General features: G+C 41.1%; 1 protein-coding gene across 1 annotated transcript in view; it reads left to right on the top strand.

The window, feature by feature from the left end:
* Positions 1–19,712, top strand: part of LOC122942431 (heparan-alpha-glucosaminide N-acetyltransferase-like) — a 458,936-nt gene that overhangs the window by 155,485 nt on the left and 283,739 nt on the right. The window contains exons 5-7 of the mRNA XM_044300048.1: positions 391–503; positions 10,167–10,291; positions 14,010–14,136. Coding sequence (XP_044155983.1) covers positions 391–503; positions 10,167–10,291; positions 14,010–14,136 — 365 coding nt within the window. The remainder of the gene's footprint in view (positions 1–390; positions 504–10,166; positions 10,292–14,009; positions 14,137–19,712) is intronic.

Raw genomic sequence — 19,712 nt, 5'->3', positions numbered from 1 at the left:
TTCAGCAGGTCACATTTTGAGAGTTTCCCTTAAAGACACAAAAAAAATGGCCTCTGATTAAAATACATATTTTTTGTGGGAACTTTTGATCATGTCGCTGTCCATGTTGTGGGACTATTTGTGCACTTCTAGTAAGTATTTGGTGGCTGTAAATATGACCTGAAGGTTTTTCAGGTTTGCCTGCCATTTAAGTAAATGAGGCCCATCGCAAATGCACGGTTCATGAACATTTGATCACGAATGCACGTTTGCGAAACGTCCCAGCCGATGTTCGGCCATCACTATTTACCACTTGGCCTGTTAGCTAATGATTTTGTGGCATGTTTAAAATTCTATGGGTGTTGTTAAGGAACAATTTAAGGTCATCTCTACAAATTATTGTTTCTGCAGTGTCTTGGCGTTGGGCCCGAATTCCAGGAGTTCTCCAGCGTTTAGGGTTTACGTATTTTGTTTTGGCGTTGATCCACACCTGTTTCAGCAAAGCAAACCTGGAGCTTGTAGAGGTAAATTGCTAAGATTTTGAAAGTTAAGATGAATTTCCACTTCTAGGCTCACTGAACACGTTGCGGATTACCTGCAGTTTTTCATGCAGAAAAACTGCAACATAATACAGTACCAGCAAAGTAAATGAGATTTGCCAAATCTCATGTACAGTACACATTTGTGTGTTTTGTGAGTGCAGAAATTGATCTGTTGTGCAGATTTCAAACTCTGCAGCATGTTAATTGTCTGTGTGTAATTCTGCACCTTTATATATAGTGGTTTTCCCCATAGGGTTGTTAAACCGTAAATCTGCTCCAAAAACCACAACAACAAAAAACGCACTAAAAACAGAATAAATAGTGCCGATACAAACCCATATCATGTGAAGTAAGGCTACTTTCCCACTAGCGTTTTAGTTTTCCCGTATTGAGATCCGTCATAGGGTCTCAAAACTGGTAAAAAAAAACGCTTCAGTTTTGTCCCCATTCAACAAAACTGAACTGAATAGAACAGAATGTTCCAAAAATGCATTCCGTTCCGTTTAGTTGCATTCCCATACCGGAGAGCAAACCGCAACATGTTGTAGTTTGTTTTCCATCCTGGGATGCAGAGCAAGACGGATCCGGGATGACACCCAATGCAAGTCAATGGGGACGGACCCGTTTTCTCTGCCATAATCTGCCACAATAGAAAACAAATCCGTCCTCCATTGACTTTCAATGGAGTTCATGACGGATCCGTCTTGGCAATGTTAAAGATAATACAACCGGATTTGTTCATAACGGATGCAGATGGTTGTATTATCAGTAACGGAAGCGTTTTTGCTGAACCCTGCCGGATCCAATAAAAACGCTAGTGTAAAAGTAGCCTTACCCTGCGGTATGTCCACAGAGGACAAATACACTGCAGATCTCCCATAGCAGATTTAGGCTAGATGCACACGATTGTATGTGTTTTGCTGTCCGCAAATTGCGGATCCGCAAAAAAAGGGTTACGTAATGGAGCAACGGAGTGCTGTCCACATATTTTGCGGCCCTATTGAAGTAAATGGGTCCGCACCCGAGCCGCAAAAAATGCGGCTCGGATGCGGAACCAAACCACGTTCGTGTGCATGTAGCTTTGTGTTGAAAATTTGCAGCATGTTACAGTAACAGCAAAGTGGGTTTGATTTAGCAAATCTCATTTCCACATTGCTGAAAAAACATTCTCAGGGTAAACTGACCTGCAATGCTAATTTTTCTTTGGTTGCATATCAATTTATGCTGTCGAGTTCTAGCATGGATTTAACCATTTGCAATGCAAAGGTTGAATTCTGCGGTAAGTCCACAGCAAAATCTGCAACAAATCCACAATCTCAGAAATGTATGCATATAAACATTGGTCTTAATACCCTTTGCGCTGGCGGTGGCTGCGCCTAAGTTATGAAACTTATGTAGAGACGCCGGACTCTACATAACTCTGGCGTACCCACTGCCTGTCTAAATGTAAGCCAGCTACCTTGCTGACGTAGATGCAGACCATTTCCTCCGTCTAAGGCCTCTTGCAGAGGAGCGTGAGCGGATTAGGTCCAGATGCGTTCAGTGAAAACTACGTGATTTTGCAAGCAAGTTCATTCATTTTAGTATGCGATCGCGTTCAGTTGTTCAGTTTTTATTGCGCGCTGCAATGTGATTCAATAAATTTTTGCACGCGCGTGATAAAAAACTGAAGGTATACAAACAACATCTCTTAGCAAGCATCTGTGAAAAACGCATCGCTTCCGCACTTGCCTGCAGATGCGATGCGATTTTCACGCAGCCCCATTCACTTCTATGGGGCCAGCCTTGCCTGAAAAACGCAGAATACGATTTTCATGCAACGCAGAACTGATGTGTGAAAACCAATGCTCATGTACACAGACCCATTGAAATGAATGGGTCCGGATTCAGTGCGGGTGCAATGCATTTGCATCACGCATTGCACCCACGTGGAATACTCGCTCGTGTGAAAGGGGCCTAAGAAAGGCATAGGAAATGATAAATGAGACGGGCCTGCCAGCCAATCCTCTTCCCTGTCCACGTCACACCCCCTTCTTTAAACCTGGTGTGAGCGGGGAAAAGTTGCAGTTGCAGTCGCAATTAACCTTTGCGCCACAGTCTGTGCCAGATATTCGCCTGATAATAAGTGACCCCCATAATGTATGAACGCTACAATTTGTCTTGTCATAGGGGTGTACTTTGAAACAATCTGACATTGTCTAAATACTCCTTGGGACAGATTTACTGATCTTGAAGAAGGCATTATCGTAGACATACAGTCTAGACATGCACCAGATATTTTTTTTTTTTTTACAGTGTTTATCTGACCGGGTAAAATATGTGATACATTTAACCACTTGCCATCTGGGCCATTTGCCCTCTTCCTGACCAGGCCTAATTTTGCAAAACTGACATATCTCACTTTATGTGGTAATAACTTTGGAACGCCTTTACTTATCCAAGTCATTCAGAGATTGTTTTCTCGTGACACATTGTACTTCATGGTAGTCATAAATTTGAGTCAATATATTTCACCTTTATTTATGAAAAAATCCCAAATTTACCAACATTTTTTAAAAATTCGCAATTTTCTAAATTTAAATTTCTCTGCTTTTAAAACAGAAAGTGATACCTCATAAAATATTTATTACTTAACAATACCCATATGTCTACTTTATGTTGGCATCATTTTGGAAATGTCATTTTATTTTTTTAGGACGTTAGAAGGCTTAGAAGTTTAGAAGCAAATCTTTAAATTTTTAAGAAAATTGCCAAAACCCACTTTTTAAGGTCTGAAGTCACTTTGTGGGGCTTACATAGTAGTTACCCCCATAAATGACCCCATTGTAGAAACTACACCCCTCAAGTTACTTAAAACCGATTTTACAAACTTTGTTAACCCTTTAGGCGTTCCATAAGAATTAAAGGAAAATGGAGATCAAATTTTAAAATTTCACTTTTTTGGCAGATTTTCCATTTTAATCCAATTTTTTCTTTAACACATCGATGGTTAACAGCCAAACAAAACTCAATATTTATTACCCAGATTCTGCGGTTTACAGAAACACCCCACATGTGGTCATAAACTGCTGTATGGGCACACGGCAGGGCGCAGAAGAAAAGGAACTCCACGTGGTTTTTAGATGCCATGTCCCATTTGAAGCCCCCTGATGCACCCTTACAGTAGAAACTCCCAAGAAGTGATCCCATTTTGGAAACTAGGGGATAAGGTGCCAGTTTAATTGCTACAATTTTTGGGTACATATGATTTTTTGATCATTCATTATAACACTTTATGGGGCAAGGTGACCAAAAAATAGGTTGTTTTAGCACAGTTTCTATTTATTTATTTTTACAGCGTTCACCTGAGGGGTTCAGTCAAGTGACATTTTTATAGAGCAGATTGTTACGGACGTGGCGATACCTAATAAGTATACTTTTTCTTATTTATTAAAGTTTTACACAATAATAGCATTTTTGAAACAAAAAAATTATGTTTTAATGAGTCCATGTTCCGAGAGCTATATTTTTTTTATTTGAGAGAGATTTTCTTATGTAGGGGCTCATTTTTTGCGGGATGAGGTGACTGTTTTATTGGTACCATTTAGTGGGACATACGCATTTTTGATCACTTGGTGTTGCACTTTTTGTGATGTAAAGTGACAAAAATTGCTTGTTTTGACACAGTTTTTTTTACGGTGTTCACCTGAGGGGTTAGGTCATGTGATATTTTTATAGAGCTGGTTTTTACGGACGTGGCAATACCAAATATGTCTATTTTATTTTATTTTTTCTATTTAAAAAAAATATATATTTCCTTACTTGGGGAATTTTTTTTTTACATGTGAAACCTTTTTTTTATTTTATTTTTTCAACACTTTATTTTTTTATTTTACACTTTTCGTCCCCCATAAGGTCATACAAGACCTCTGGGGGACATTTACTTCACTTTTTCTTTTTTTTTTCACTTGATTTCTTCTGTAACTGGGGCTGACATAGTAGCCCCAGTTACAGGAGAAATACACCCCTCCCCAGAGAGTCTGTACAGCGCAATACTGTACAGCCTCAGTGCAGGGCTGATCGAGGTCTGTGAAAGACCTCACACAGCTCCTGCACTCTCCGGTCCCGGCGGTCACATGACCGCCGGGCCGGAACAGGAAGGGGCATTTTTTATGTGAAACATTATTTTTTATTATTAAAACCATTTTTTTACTTTTTTACTTTATTTGTGTCCCACTCTGAGATTTTTGGGAGTCTGATTCCCTCTGCAATGTATTACAATACACTCCCTGACAAAAGTCTTGTCGCTTGTGTACAAATTGACCTGAAGTGCTGCTAAAATATATTTTTAATCAAGATTTTGTTACAAGAAATGGGTCATTTTAATCCCAACAGATTTTGTAATAATGTTTCAGTGCAAAAGAAAGCTGACAAAAAGTATTCTAATATTCACAGCTTGGTAAAGCCCATTGAGTAAATTTTTGCCAAGACATAAGTGTTGTCGCCTTGTCATATGAGCTTCTCCTGTGACTAATAATGGATCAATTAGGTCTCAGGTGTGTATAAAAAGAACCCCAGTATACTAGACCTTCACATTAACTGCAACTGGACCTCTGCAAACATGCCTAAGATTCACCCGGAGACTAAAGTGTTGATTATCAAGAGGCTGAAGACCAGATCCACTGCTAATGTGGCAGACACCTTCAATGTGTCTCAGCGTCAAGTTCAGAGGATAAAAAAAAGATTTGAAGAGACTGGAGACGTTTTGGACAAGGCCAGGTCAGGACGACCCCGCAAGACAACTGCTCGAGAGGACCGTTTGTTGGCTCGAAAATCCAAGGCCAGCCCATTTTCCACTGCAGCAGAGCTCCATGAGACCTGGTCACCTGAAGTCCCTGCGTCAACCAGAACAGTTTGTCGGATTCTGTCTCGAAATGGCCTTCATGGTCGAATAAGTGCCCATAAGCCAGCACTAAACAAAAGACAATTAAAAAACCGTGTGGCATTTGCCAAGGCCCACAGCCTGCTAAAAGGATGGACGCTGGAAAAGTGGCAGGTATATTTTTCAGATTAATCTTCTGTTGAATTACACCACAGTCACGGCAAATATTGCAGGAGACCTACTGGAACCCGCATGGAGACGAGATTTACCCAGAAAACAGTGACGTTTTGTGGAGGCAAAATCATGGTCTGGGGTTACATCCAGTATGGGGGTGTGCGAGGGATCTGCAGGGTGGAAGGCAACATCAATAGTCTAAAATACCAAAAAATCTTAGCTACCTTTTATATTCCCAGCCATAAAAAAGACCAAATTCTACAGCAGGATGGTGCTCCATCGTATACTTCCATCTCCATATCAAAGTTCCTTAAGGCGAAGAAGATCAAGATGCTCCAGGACCAGGATTGGCCAGCCCAGTCACCAGACATGAACGTCATTGAGCATATGTGGTGTAGGATGAAAGAGGGAGCATGGAAGACGAAACCAAAGAATATAGATGAACTCTGGGAAGCATGCAAGACTGTTTTCTTTGCTATTCCTGATGACTTCATCAATAAATTGTATGAATCCTTGCCAAACCGCATGGATGCTGCAAGCTAATGGAAGTCATACAAGATATTAAATTTGGATCTCACAGCACCACTACTTAATTTGCTGACATATTTTGGGATTTGCAGTAAAGTTGTTCAATTTCTGTATAGGCGACAAAACTTTTGTCTTGCCAAAATTTTACCTTTCTGTGTTGATTAAATGATACATCTTTTTTCAGTGAAACTAATTTATTTCAGTGCATTAAACATCATTTGGGAGGGCTTTAGTTTTTCATATGAGCTATTTCTAACACCAATTGATTAATTAAAAGTCTGGTTAATAGCAGGAGATTCTACAAAATAGAGAAGCGACAAGACTTTTGTCAGGGACTGTACATCTGTATTGTATTGCATTGCCTGTTAGAGTATTACACAGTGTAATACACTAATGGTTGCCTAGGAGACCCAGCCTGGGGCAGGATCTCCTAAGCTTCTGCGGAAGGCAGCCCGATGCCACAGCACTGGGACCCGATGAGATCCCTCACCCGCTGCAAACACTTTCTATGCCACAGTTAGCTCTTACAGCAGCATAGGAGGGGTTAATCCACCAGCATCGGCTTTTACAGCAATATCGGCGAATACAGCTGGGGCCCGGGTATCAGTGACTGCCAGGCCCCTGCACTGATTGGGTAGTCAAATTGACTTCCTGGCCAAAAAAGCAATTTTTTGTCACCTTACATCAGAAAACGTGTAATACCAAGTGATCAAAAAGACATATGTACCCCAAAATAGTACCAATAAAACCATCATCTTTTCCCACAAAAAATGAAGACAATCGCCAAAAAATTAGGAAAATTTAGCATGTCAGAAAATGGAGACACAAAAACAAGAAGAAATGTAATACCACAAAATCAAAAAGACATATGTACCCCAGTGCACCCTGCTCTGATGAAGGGTAGGAAAAGTCTAAGGTGTATTGGTACAGCAGGGTGCAGGTGCCCACAGAGAGGGATCTGAGTGCCACCTCTGGCACCCGTGCCATAGGTTCTCCACCACTGCCCTAAGGTGAATGCTGTAAAAAAAATTGCACCAAAATAAAAAATTTTGGGGTCTACTTGCCCCATAAAGTGTAATATTAAATGATCAAAAAATGTGGTGTACCCAAAATTCATAAAAATCAACCAAAAAAAAGTCAACTCTTCCCACAAAAATCGAGGCCCTACACAAGAAAATCAGCAGAAACATAGAAAAAATATGTTCTTCAGAAAATGGAGACACAAAAACATTATTTTTATCAAAAATGCTTTATTACTTAAAACTGAAACAAACAAAAAAGTAGACATACTTGATATTGTCACGTCCGTAACAACCTGCGCTGTAAAAATATCACATGATCTAACCTGTTAAATGAACTTTGTAAAAAAACTAAATATTAAAACAGTGCCAGAGCAGCCATTTGTGGTAACCTTGCCTCACGAAAAGCATACTATAACGCAATCAAAAGTCATATGTACCCCAAAATAGTATCAATAAAACTGTCACCTCATCCCGTAGTTTCCAAAATGGGGTCACTTTTTGATTCTACTGTAGGGGTACATCAGGGGGGCATCAAATAGGACATAGTGTCTAAAAACTAGTCCAGCAAAATATGCCTTCCAAAAACCATGCGGCGCTCCATTCTTTCTGCGCTCTGCCGTGTGTCCTTACAGAAGTTTGCGACCACATATGGGGTGTTTCTGTAATCCACAGAATCAAGATAATAGAGTTTTCTTTGGCTGTTAACCCTTGCTGTGTTACAGGAAAATAGATTCAAATTGAAAATCTGCCAAAAAAGTGAAATCTAGAAATGTCATCTCCATTTTCCTTTAATTCTTGTAAAATACCTAAAGGGTTAACAAAGATTGTAAAATCAGTTTTGAATAACCTGAGGGGTCTAGTTTCTAAATTTGGGCCATTTATGAGTGGTTTCTACTGAAGTGGTCCTTAAAAAAGTGGGTTTTGAAAGTTTTCTTTAAAAAAAATATGAATTGCTTCTAAAATTCTAAGCTTTCTAATGTCTTAAAAAATTAAATTACATCTACAAAATGATGCAAACATAAAGTAGACATACGGGAAATGTAAAGTAATACATATTTTGTGAGGTATCACTATCTGTCTTAAAATTAGAGAAATAGAAATTTGAAAAATTATGAATTTTTCCAAATTTTGTGTATATTTAGGATTTTTTTAATAAATAAAGGTGATTTATATTGACTTAAATTTACCACTATCATGAAGTACAATGTGTCACGGCAAAACAATCTCAGAATGGCTTGGATAAGTAAAAGTATTCCAAAGTTATTACCACATAAAGTGACATGTCAGATTTCCAAAATGTGGCCTGGTCCTTAAGGTGAAAAATGGCAATGTCCTTAAAGGGTTAATACTTTATTCACTATGTAAAAAAAGAATGTGAGGTACTACAGCTTAGCAAATATATTTTAAAAATCAACACATCTACCACAGCAAGGTGACCTCATTCTGGATAGGAACCTACTCTATACTACCTCTCTCTGTGTCCACCAGCCTCTTATTTATTTAATTGTCATTGAATGCAGAGGCCTACTGGCACGGAGAGCAGACAAAGTATACATGTGGCATAGTGAGAGGTATCATAGAGTATGTTTTCATCCAGAATAAGGTCACCTTGCTGTGGTGAATAGCCACAAACAATTTTGATCAAAATATATTTGCTAAGTACCTATGGGGTCATCTATAAAACTGGTGTAAAGTAGAAGTGGCTTTGTTTCCCATAGCAACCAATCAGATCCCACCTTTCAAAAATCTGTCAAAAATGAAATGTGGGATCTGATTGGTTACTATGGGCAACTAAGCCATTTTTTTTTACTTTACACCGGTTTGATAAATTACCCCCACTAATGTTCAGTTTTTTATAGTAAATATTTTATTAGTCTATATATTGTATGTTTGCAGAGTATTGTTGCATTCTGTTTGTTTATGCTTATATTTATGTAGTTTCAGATATGGCAAGATGCACATTCACTTCATTTTGCAGGAGGTGCTTAGCAACTTTCGTCTTTTGTCTTATCTGTATAAGTGTCACCGGGAGGTCACTGGCTTTAATGTCCACTGTTTTACCATACTGGAATAGGAAATGATATGCATGCATGTAGAGAAGTTGATATTGATCTATGCATTTGGGTTCTACCCAGGCTACACTATAACTAGACATGTTTGATTAACGAAGTTTGAGATTCTGATTCACTGAATAGGAATGGTCAGCTTAAAATGAAAATAACAAATCTTTATTGGTATTATAAGTTAAAAAGTATCCCCTTATACGTATGGAAAAAAAAAAGGCTACAATGGATGGGTAGCATGTGGGGGTGGACATGAAAAAGTCACTTCCCACTTGTGTTGTGGACGTGCATTCAGTTGTACAAGTAGTGTACTATAAGCCCAATATAGTCCACAGAACAGTAATCCCACCACTCGTGTGATGACTGTGAAGGGGCTGGGATTATTGTATTGTACACTCCCAGTTCCTTCACCACATCTAAATATGTACGGGGTCCCTATCGTTAGTAGGAGAGATCAACTGTAATTAGATCCCCAAGGACCCTCCCTTTGCTAGACTGAGATCTAGTTAGAACTAGCTGGCCCAGCTCTCCGCGTTTCTAAATACCCTAAAGCGGGTCTTTCATCAGGAGCACAAAAGGGCATAAGTACAGAGGCATGTATCGCCTATCACACAGAGAAAGCTAGCACCGGCGCTGGTATGGCCGGTGAGATTCTCCTTTAATCATGCTGATTTTCTTACTGGAGAATACATGGTGGCTTTTCAACTATGTATTAGTAATAGGAGAATTGATTCACCGTGTTAGAGATGCGGTACCTTTAAAACGAGAAATGCAAATCTCAGGATTTCCTGCCTTTAATCCTTCAAGCAGTAATGCTGGGATGTGCAGAACATCATGTAATTGCTTGTTGCACAGAATGCCTGTTGTTCAAAACAAGAAGAAATGATCCTGCTGACCAGCAAGATAGAGGAAAGGCTTTAAATATTGATGTTGTAGCTAAGTCTCCCTGAAGTGGCCCAAAGTGCTTGTCTGACGATATATCCTCTTGTCTCTACAGAGCCATCAATGGAGTGCTGCCGTAAGGGATATTGTCATGTACTGGCCAGAGTGGATCATCATTGCAGCTCTAGAGATTGTTTCACTCTGTCTAACATTCCTCCTACCTGTGCCTGGGTGTCCCACGTAAGCACTATCAATCACTATAATATGTCTACTTAAGGCAGTCTTACAGTGTAAATAAGACTGACTCCTTAAACTGCTATTATATCAAATTCAGCTCATTGACATGAAAAACTTTGTCTAGGTCATACTTTCATATTGATTTAGCCATCATCAATAGAGAGCACACAGGAATTATGAATATTTTGAACACTGCAGAGGCAAGACATCAAAAATGGCCAGATTTTATACAGGGTGGATAATGAAAAAGTAGCCCGCGTCCATCGATAGTAGGACAAGATGAACGAGCAAGTGGATTGTTTTCTTTTAATTACCCACGAGTCACAAAAGATGCTGAAAGTGGTCCTGGTTCACATCTATGCAACTTCGGTCACGTCAGATTATGTTGGCTGATACTGCTTGCTTGTGATGGTGCGGATAGTGTTTGTGACGTTTTCCTTGGGTTCATCCAGGGTATGTGAATTGTTAGCGGACACTTTCTGTTTTAAATTTCCCCACAGATAAAAATTGCATGTGGACAAAGCTGGGGAACGTGGTGGCCATAACCTCTTGCTCACAGTTCGCTCCTCCGTAAACAGTTCATGAACCTGTGCTAGTGAGTTCCGTGAGGGTTGGCATGTTGCTCCATCTTGTTGGAAAAAGCAGGACATTTTTTTCTTCTGGTGTTAGTTTATTGTATAACTGTTAAAACATGTCCATGTAAATTGCGGTATTCACAGTTGATTTAAAGAAAATTGGGCCTACTATTTGTGTTCCTGACAATGCGCACCAAACGCCAATTTTTTGGTCATGAAGTGATGTTTTGTGAGTCAAATAAGAATTTTCAACGGACCACTACCTCGTATTCTGGGATTTTACGTGACCTAATAAATGAAACCAAGCTTCGTCCGTCATGAAGTACAGCAGTGGGTCCAAATGTCTGTCAGCAATCATAGTCAGCAACCAAGTAATTAACGGTTTTAGCTTTGTCATACGCTTTCAGTTCCTGCACACATGTTATTCATAGTATTGAGTGAATCAAAGTTAAAGTGGTTGGCCACTTTATGGTTATTGTTGACCAATATGTTTGTGAGATGATTATATGGCATTTTCTAATATAGCCTTTGATCTACCATTTCCTACATTTCATAAGGTTCCCTTGTTTAGAAAGTCTTTTGTGCTGTCCATACAGAGGTTCTGTCCATAAAAAGACCACTAATGGAGGGTCATGTGACCAGGCAAATCCATTCATACACACTGCACCTGCTGCACTAAACTCCTAAGGGTTCATTCACACATCCATGTGTGTTTTGCGGATCCGCGGATCCACAAAACACGGACACCAGCACATGAAGGTGATTTGCTTGGTCACATGACCCTCCTTCCGCAGCCATTTTATGGACATGACCTCTCGGTGGACAGCACAAAAGACTGTAAACAATAGGGCATACCTTATAAAATATAGAAAATGCTGCAGAATTTTAACAAAGGCTGTATTAGTAACTGCCATATAGTCATCTTAGAAACATATAGGTCAGCAGTAACCAGATAGTGGGTAACCCCATAATAAAGTGGACTTTGATCCAAATTTCAAGAAAAATTCAATTCGTCATGAAGCTGAATTTCCTCATGCTTCATGGTAACAAATACATTTGTCCTGAAATGGTAGTAAAATAAAAAACTAAAAATATGTGCTCACCTCATCCATTTGCTCATCAACTCTCTCACACGTTGACATGTGATGTCATCACGCTGGTTGTGCCCAGCCAGTGTGATGACATGGGGACATCATCATGTCAGCATACGCGAGACTTGGCGAGTTTTCTTCAATCGAGATGGCAGCAACAGCCTCTACATGAGCAAATGGATGAGGCGAGTATGTATTTTTTTGTTTTTAACTCCTTATTAACCCCTGAAAGGCATCAATGTGACTGTCAGATGCCGCAATCAGAGGAAAATTGAGGGATTCAATGATAGCGGCGATCGTCGTTCCCCGTCATTGCGCCTACTACATGCAATGGAATGAAATTCATGACAAAGTAATTAATCACTAATCAAATTTCTTTGTGAACTTCAGCTGAATCGAATTTTTGATAATTTCACTCATCTCTAGTTATTTGGTACGGTTCCAGGTTCAGAGATTTCAGCACTCAGCTGAGACAGTCTTCCAGTTGATTTTTGGGGGCTACTTGCAATCCACTGCTGAAACTCATTGATGAGTTTCTTCATGTCTGCAAAAGAGCCAGTTTGATGCCATTTCTGAACCAGACTCTGAATACAACATTTAGCTGGTGATTTTGTTCCTGGGTACTTGTTGGCAAAGGTCTCTTGCATTTCCTTAATCCTTCTGCTTCACACATAGCCTTTCCATAATAACTATTCGCTGTTCCAGGGAGGACACCATCTTTCTGACACAATAGGCCATTTTTATCAAACTGCATAATAAATCAGTCTTAGACCCTGCTGAAGGTGAGGCTCTACGGCTCCGACACTCATCACCGAGATCACATCCTGGCCAGGCCAACTCATAAAAGCCTGTATTTTCACCAAGTGTACACCTACAGCCAAAAGTGCCAGTTTACAGCTGTTAGCCAGAACTTCACAGGAAAGACATCAGTAACATTCACATGCAAGAGGTGCCATTATCTACCACTTTGCCAGCCACCATGCATCATCATCTGGGAAAATAAATTGCACTGTGTAAAAACTACTACTGATGTGCTACAACTACTATTTTGCACGTAGTAAAGAGAGACTTTTATTCTTCTACTTCTGGCCTGATTCTTTATAACACCTTTTTACTGCACCAATTCCCAGGGAGCAATGGCCTAAGGGAGTACAAAGTGACACATTAGTGTAGTGTTGACTCATGAACAGCACCATCTATTGGTTTCATAGTCTTATGACAAGACTATGAATCCAATAGATGGCACTGTTCATGAGTAGTGTTGATCACGAATATTCTAATCGCAAATAGTGTTTCAGCTGAAAAACAAGCAGATTCAGCTAATTTGCTAATCCCCACGATTATGCAAATGAGTTTACATGACAAAACTGTATAGAAAGGTTATTGAATATTATGTTAGGAGAATAAGAAAACTTTTTGTCAACCTAATGATAATGATCTTGGTGCGTAGGTCCACACAAGCTATCCAACAGTTATAAAGCAACTTTGAGGCTTACTGGTTTTGAATGTCTTATAGTGCACAAGGCTGCCATTGTAAGGTATGCTGACTATATCTGTCTCATGGATAGATTGTTGGCTTGCACATACCAGGCTTTTGGCATTTAGCCATTGTGTGGTTGTCTATTGTATGTCATAAGTAATGGGAGTCCAAAATGCTTCCAGACATCGTTCCAATGCTGTTTTCAAACCATTTCGGTGGTGTTTCTATCAATTTCTAACCTTTTTCTGTGAACCAGACACCCTCTCCTCTTCAGAGCAGGGGGTGCCTGGTTTAATGCTTGGGTTCTCCCATTGACTTCCACTGTGCTCGGGTGCTCAGTGGAGCACCCGAGCATCCTAATGTGTTTGGCCAGAGCACTTTTGTGCTCGATCAACACTATAACACCATCTCATCAGGGCCACTACAACTCCCATCTTCTGCACTAGCTTCTCAGGGGGTCGCTACACAAAACCTTTATGGCTAATCTAAAAAATTCTCACATACAGTACATGTAATAAAAATATTGTGTCTGGAAATATGTATGGCAAATACAGCTATTGTTATTATTTCTTTAGTGGTTACCTCGGTCCTGGTGGAATTGGTGACTATGGTCAGTATTCAAACTGTACAGGAGGAGCTGCAGGATACATTGACAAATGGCTTCTCGGTCCTAATCATATCTACAATTATCCAACATGCAAGGTAAATTTAAAATATTGTATTGAGATATATAAATAGTGTGAAGCTTGCTGAGAGAAGTGAAGGTATATACAAACAAGCACTTAAGCACTTTTTTTTTTTTTTTGCATTTTCGTTTTGCGCTCCCTGCCTTCCCAGAGCCATAACTTTGTTATTTGTCTGTTCACATAGCCATATAAGGGCTTGCTTTTTGTGGGACAAGTTGTACTTTCCAACGCCACCATTTAATCTTGCATATGATGTAGTGGGAGCCGGGAAAAAAATTCCAAATGGGGTGCGCAAAGGGGCCCAAATTCCAATGAGTACCTTTTAGGAGGGCATTTTTAGACATTTGGATTCCAGACTTCTTCTCACGCTTTAGGGCCCCTAAAATGCCAGGGCAGTATAAATACCCCACATGTGACCCCATTATGGAAAGAAGACACCCCAAGGTATTCCGTGAGGGGCATGGTGAGTTCATGTAAAATTTTATTTTTTGTCACAAGTTAGTGGAATATGTGACTTTGTAAGAAAAAAAAAAAAAAAACATTTTCCGCTAACTTGTGCCAAAAAAAAAACTTCTATGAACTCGCCATGCCCCTCACAGAATACCTTGGGGTGTCTTCTTTCCAAAATGGGGTCATATGTGGTGTATTTATACTGCCCTGGCATTTTAGGGGCCCTAAAGCGTGAGAAGTAGTTTGGAATCCAAATGCCTAAATATGCCCTCCTAAAAGGTACTCATTGAAATTTGGGCCCCTTTGCGCACCTAGGCTGCAAAAAAGTGTTACACATGTGGTATCGCCATACTCAGGAGAAGTAGGGCAATGTGGTTTGGGGTGTATTTTTACATATACCCATGCTGGGTGAGAGAAATATCTCTGTCAAATGACAACTTTGTATAAACAAATGGGAAAAGTTGTCTTTTACAGAGATATTTATCTCACCCAGCATGGGTATATGAAAAAATACACCCCAAAACACATTGCCCTACTTCTTCTGAGTGCGGCAATACCACATGTGTGACACTTTCTTTGCAGCCTAGGTGCGCAAAGGGGCCCAAATTCCAATGAGTATCTTTACGATTTCACAGGGCATTTTTTACGCATTTGGATTCCAAACTACTTCTCACGCTTTAGGTCCCCTAAAATGCCAGGGCGGTATAAATACCCCACAAGTGACCCCATTTTGGAAAGAAGACACCCCAAGGTATTTTGTGAGTGGCATGGTGAGTTCATTTAAAATTTTATTTTTTGTCACAAGTTAGTGGAATATGAGACTTTGTAAAAAAAAATTCCACTTCCGCTAACTTGTGACAAAAAATAAAAACTTCCATGAACTCACTATATATACTTATTGCATTTTTTAAATCAAAGACATGTAGAACAATAAATGTAGAGAAAAATGTATATAGAAATTCAGTTTCATTTGAAAAATTTTACAACAGAAAGTGACATTTTTTATTTATTTTGCAAAAATTTCGGTCAATTTTGATTAATATCAAAAAAAGTTAAAATGTCAGCAGCAATGAAATACCACCAAATGAAAGCTCTATTAGTGAGAAGAAAAGGAGGTAAAATTCATTTGGGTGGTAAGTTGTATGACTGAGCAATAAACCGTGAAAGTAGTGTAGTGCAGAATTGTAAAAAGTGGTCTGGTAATTAAGGGGGTTTAAGCTAGGGGGGCTGAAGTGGTTAAGGGGTTAAAGAGAATCTGTCAGCAGCGACATTCCTATTAAACTGTTTACATAGACACACAGCTGAGTTTTACGCTATTTTTCTTTTGTTGATCTGAGGCTCCGTTCCCGAGTTATTATACTAAAATATTATAGATTGGGAATGGAGCCTCCGATCAACAAAAGAAACAGTATTTTAATCAGGTGAACCACCGCTATGTCTTTGCAAACAGCTGGATAGGGAAGTCGCTGGTCACATATTCCCATTAACTTTTACTCCTAAATTGAAATAAAAAAAATTAAAATAAATCTAGGATTTATTTGATGTTTTTGTTTTATGCAGCTGTTTCTTAAGGACCCTATACAGATTACACTATTGTCGGCTGAACCAACCATGTTTGGTGGGATCAGCCGACAGCCTAATGTGTATGCGGAGCTCCGAACTCTCCAAGATGATGAGAAAAAGATCGGTATTGCTGAATTTCAGTGACCAATCCTTTTGTTCTCCTGGCAGATAAGTCACCACCACAAGTGACTGGCAGTGGCTTTCCCCTCCCTCTCCACTGAAAACATATTCATACTCACTTCTCAGCCAAACCAAGAATGCATGTATGAAAAGGAGTTGGGAGAGATAGTTGACAGGAGAAAAAGCTATTGCTAGATATGTGACCATTCCTGCACCCAGATCCTATTTGTGTCTGCTAACATTAATGTCAGCTATTCATTCTGTTCCAGGTTCACCACACTGTGCATTTCTAATGTTATGTAACTGTTCAAATGTAATGTGCCCTGTTCACCAGCAGGTGGCAGCAAACATGGCAGAGCATTAGTTAGATAGAATGGAACCTTCCATTCCATTCTAACCCCCACTTTGTGGGGAGTGGGTGAGTCCCACTTCCTGCAGGAAGGGTGGAGACCAGTGGGAGTTAGGCCCCTTTCAGACGAGCGCGTTTTCTGCGCGGGTGCAATGCACTGAATCCAGACCCATTCATTTCAATGGGTCTGTGTACATGAGCATTGTTTTTCACGTATGACTTGTGCATTGCGTGAAAATCGCAGCATGTTCTATATTCTGCGCTTTTCATGCAAGTGCGGATGCGCTGCGTTTTTCGCAGATGTTTGCTAAGAGATGTTGTTTGTAAACCTTCTGTTTTTTATTACGCACGTGAAAAACGCATCAATGCGCATTGCACCCGCACACAAAAAACACTGAACATCTGTATGCAATCGCAGGCAAAGCTGAATGAACTTGTTTGCGAAAATCGCACATTTTTAACTGAACACATCCGGACTTAATTCGTATCACTCGTTTGCAGGGTGTACCGAAGCACGTCTGCTGGACGTGCCCACGCCAGCCAGAGCACCTTAAGCTCTGCTGGCCATGGAGGCAAAAGCGTGAAACCTTTTAGTTTAGTTTTAATGCTAAAGCCTGCTGGGACCAAGACAAAGGCTTTAAACCGTTTTGGAGAACGTTTATGCAAAGTAAAGCTGCTATTCACAACTTTATCTCACCGTGATTTTGTAGTAAAAAGATCACAGAGAGGCACAGAGCATTATCAATCATGTTAATGCTCCATGTCTCTGCTGTCCACAGCGGGTCTTGGCTGTCATTCACGCAGCGGATGTAACGCACGGCATCCGCTCATGTGAAACAGCCCTTAGATTTTCCCCTAGTGGAGAAAGTGAAAGGACACTACATGTGCTCACTCCTCAAAGAACTAGGCCTTCATCTCAGAGAATCACCATATCTCAGAGATCCACAGAGAGACGGCCAACTCTACTTTACAGTACTCCAGAAATAAAGTAAGAGTAAGAAATAGAAGGTCCAGAATCTGCATGACCAAGCACTGGAGTCAGTAAGGTATTTGCTTTTTAAGACTGATATAGATTTTACTGCAATTAGAGGGATATTGCTAAAACACCCTTCATACTTGGACATGTTCTCGTCCACTGTATCTTAATCATAGCCATGATTGCAAGAACGTTATTGGCAGTCTTAGATGCTACAACTCCCATTCTGCACTTTAGTTAACTGATACTTATTTTCTATAACTGGCCTGGATACTGACTTCAGCACCATACACCGGCCACAGCACCTATATCTCCTGTATTGCACCCACACCAAACCCACAAAGAGCACCCTAACTACCATCAGTCTCACAGTGCGGTTCACGGTGACGTTTTCCGTATAGGCTGGCTGCATGCGCCCTTGAGTGCTGGCTGCTGGTCGAAATCCTGTACAGGCTGGTTGCTAGGGGCTGAGTGCTGGCTGCGGGGTCTGTTGTGAACCGCCTGTGTATGTTGCTCTGCCCATCTCTGCGGTGTCACAGGAGGTGGTTTCCCCGTGATGCTTCTGATTGTCTGTGGTGCCGAGTTAGTTGTGCTCTGGTGTACTGGCTGCGGGTGTCTCCATGTATGCTGGTTGCCAGGGGCAACGCCCGGTTATGTATCTGTGTATCCTGTTCTGAGCTATGGTTCTGATGGGATTAACTCCCCCTTTCTGCTGTGCCTGGGTGTCTCTTGCCAGGTGCCTCGTTACCCAGCTATATAGACCTGTGAGCTGTGGTTCTGGTGGTCAGTCTTTGTCTGCTAGATGTAGCACCTTGCTTCTGTTCCTGGGGGTTTTCCATCTACCGTTCTGCATGGTGTTGCCTAGTTTTGCATCATGTGTTATGTTCTGATCTGTATCTGCCCTGTCTGATGTTTCATGTTATGGTCTGTTATCCTGTTCTGTTCTGTGTATCGCCTAGCAGTGCGTAACTACATCTGAGAGCCTGGCAATGCTTAGCTGCTTTCGTTGTATCCTGTCCCATGTCTGTCCTGTAGTGCGCATGGCTTCTGTCCATGTCTGCCTTCGGAAGAGGGTTCCTGAGGTCCCCGGAGGGGGATTGCGCTTGCAGCTCTGCCTGGGGCCGCTTATCTCCTATTGCTTGTGGCACAGGTAACTGCTTCTGTCTATGCTCTAGCCTGTTCTGTGCCTGGTATCTCTGTCCTGTGCAGCTCTGCCTGGGGCCACTTAGCTTCTATTGCTTGCGGCGCAGGTAACTGCTTCTGTCACAATCCATGTATTCCTTTGCTCCTGGTTACGTATCTGTCTGTGCCCATATGTTTGTTTCCTGCCAGTACCTAATTCAGGTAGCTCCTGGTCTGTCTGGACCAGCTGCCACTGACTCGGCTTACGCTCTGGAGTAGATCCTGGCAACTACCTTCGGCCCAAGCCTATCCTCGCTATCGGAGGCTCTAGTGAACACCAGGTGTTGCTTAGTCACGCCCCTCCAAAGTATAGACAGTCAGTGGCGCAGTGGGTCCACAACCGCTGCTCCGTGTAGTGCGCCTGTGTGTACGTCTGTATCCTTGTTCTGTTTTACCTGTAAACCGGTTCCCTGACGTCCCGGAGGTCTGCCTTGGACCTCCAGCATGTGAGAATCAGGCAGGATCCCCAACATTAGGGTGTACCCTGAGGAAAGAAAGGGTGTGCTCTCCTATAACTTCCACTAGGGAGCATTTATGTGAGGATTGCCCTTCTGCTCCACTCCTCCGAGCCATGGCACATTTACAGATGCAAGTCGCCGCAAGGTCGACTGTGAGAAGGATGGAACTCCTGCCATGGTGGATGGCTGCCACCTCTGTTTTCCCCACTGAATGGAATGATGCCGCTTTATGTGGTTGTATAGAGCTGTGGAACCTATGTGTGTATTTGCCTGCTACATTTGTTTATGTTCATGCACAAGGCAATGCTTTTGTCTCCCGGCACCATGGAGGAAAACTGCCAGATAAGAGATACTCACGCAGAGGTATAGGCAGCCGAGCTGGGCTTAACTCTGGCACATTTTGGGCCTAACCAACTCACTGCATCAGCAGATACCAAAGCAGATGGGGCACTGGCCTAGGACTGCAGCTATCAATTATTTTAGTACTCAAGTGT

This window comes from Bufo gargarizans, chromosome 6 (assembly GCF_014858855.1).
Source record: "Bufo gargarizans isolate SCDJY-AF-19 chromosome 6, ASM1485885v1, whole genome shotgun sequence".
NCBI lineage: Eukaryota > Metazoa > Chordata > Amphibia > Anura > Bufonidae > Bufo > Bufo gargarizans.
This window is presented reverse-complemented; position numbering and strand designations above follow the sequence as displayed.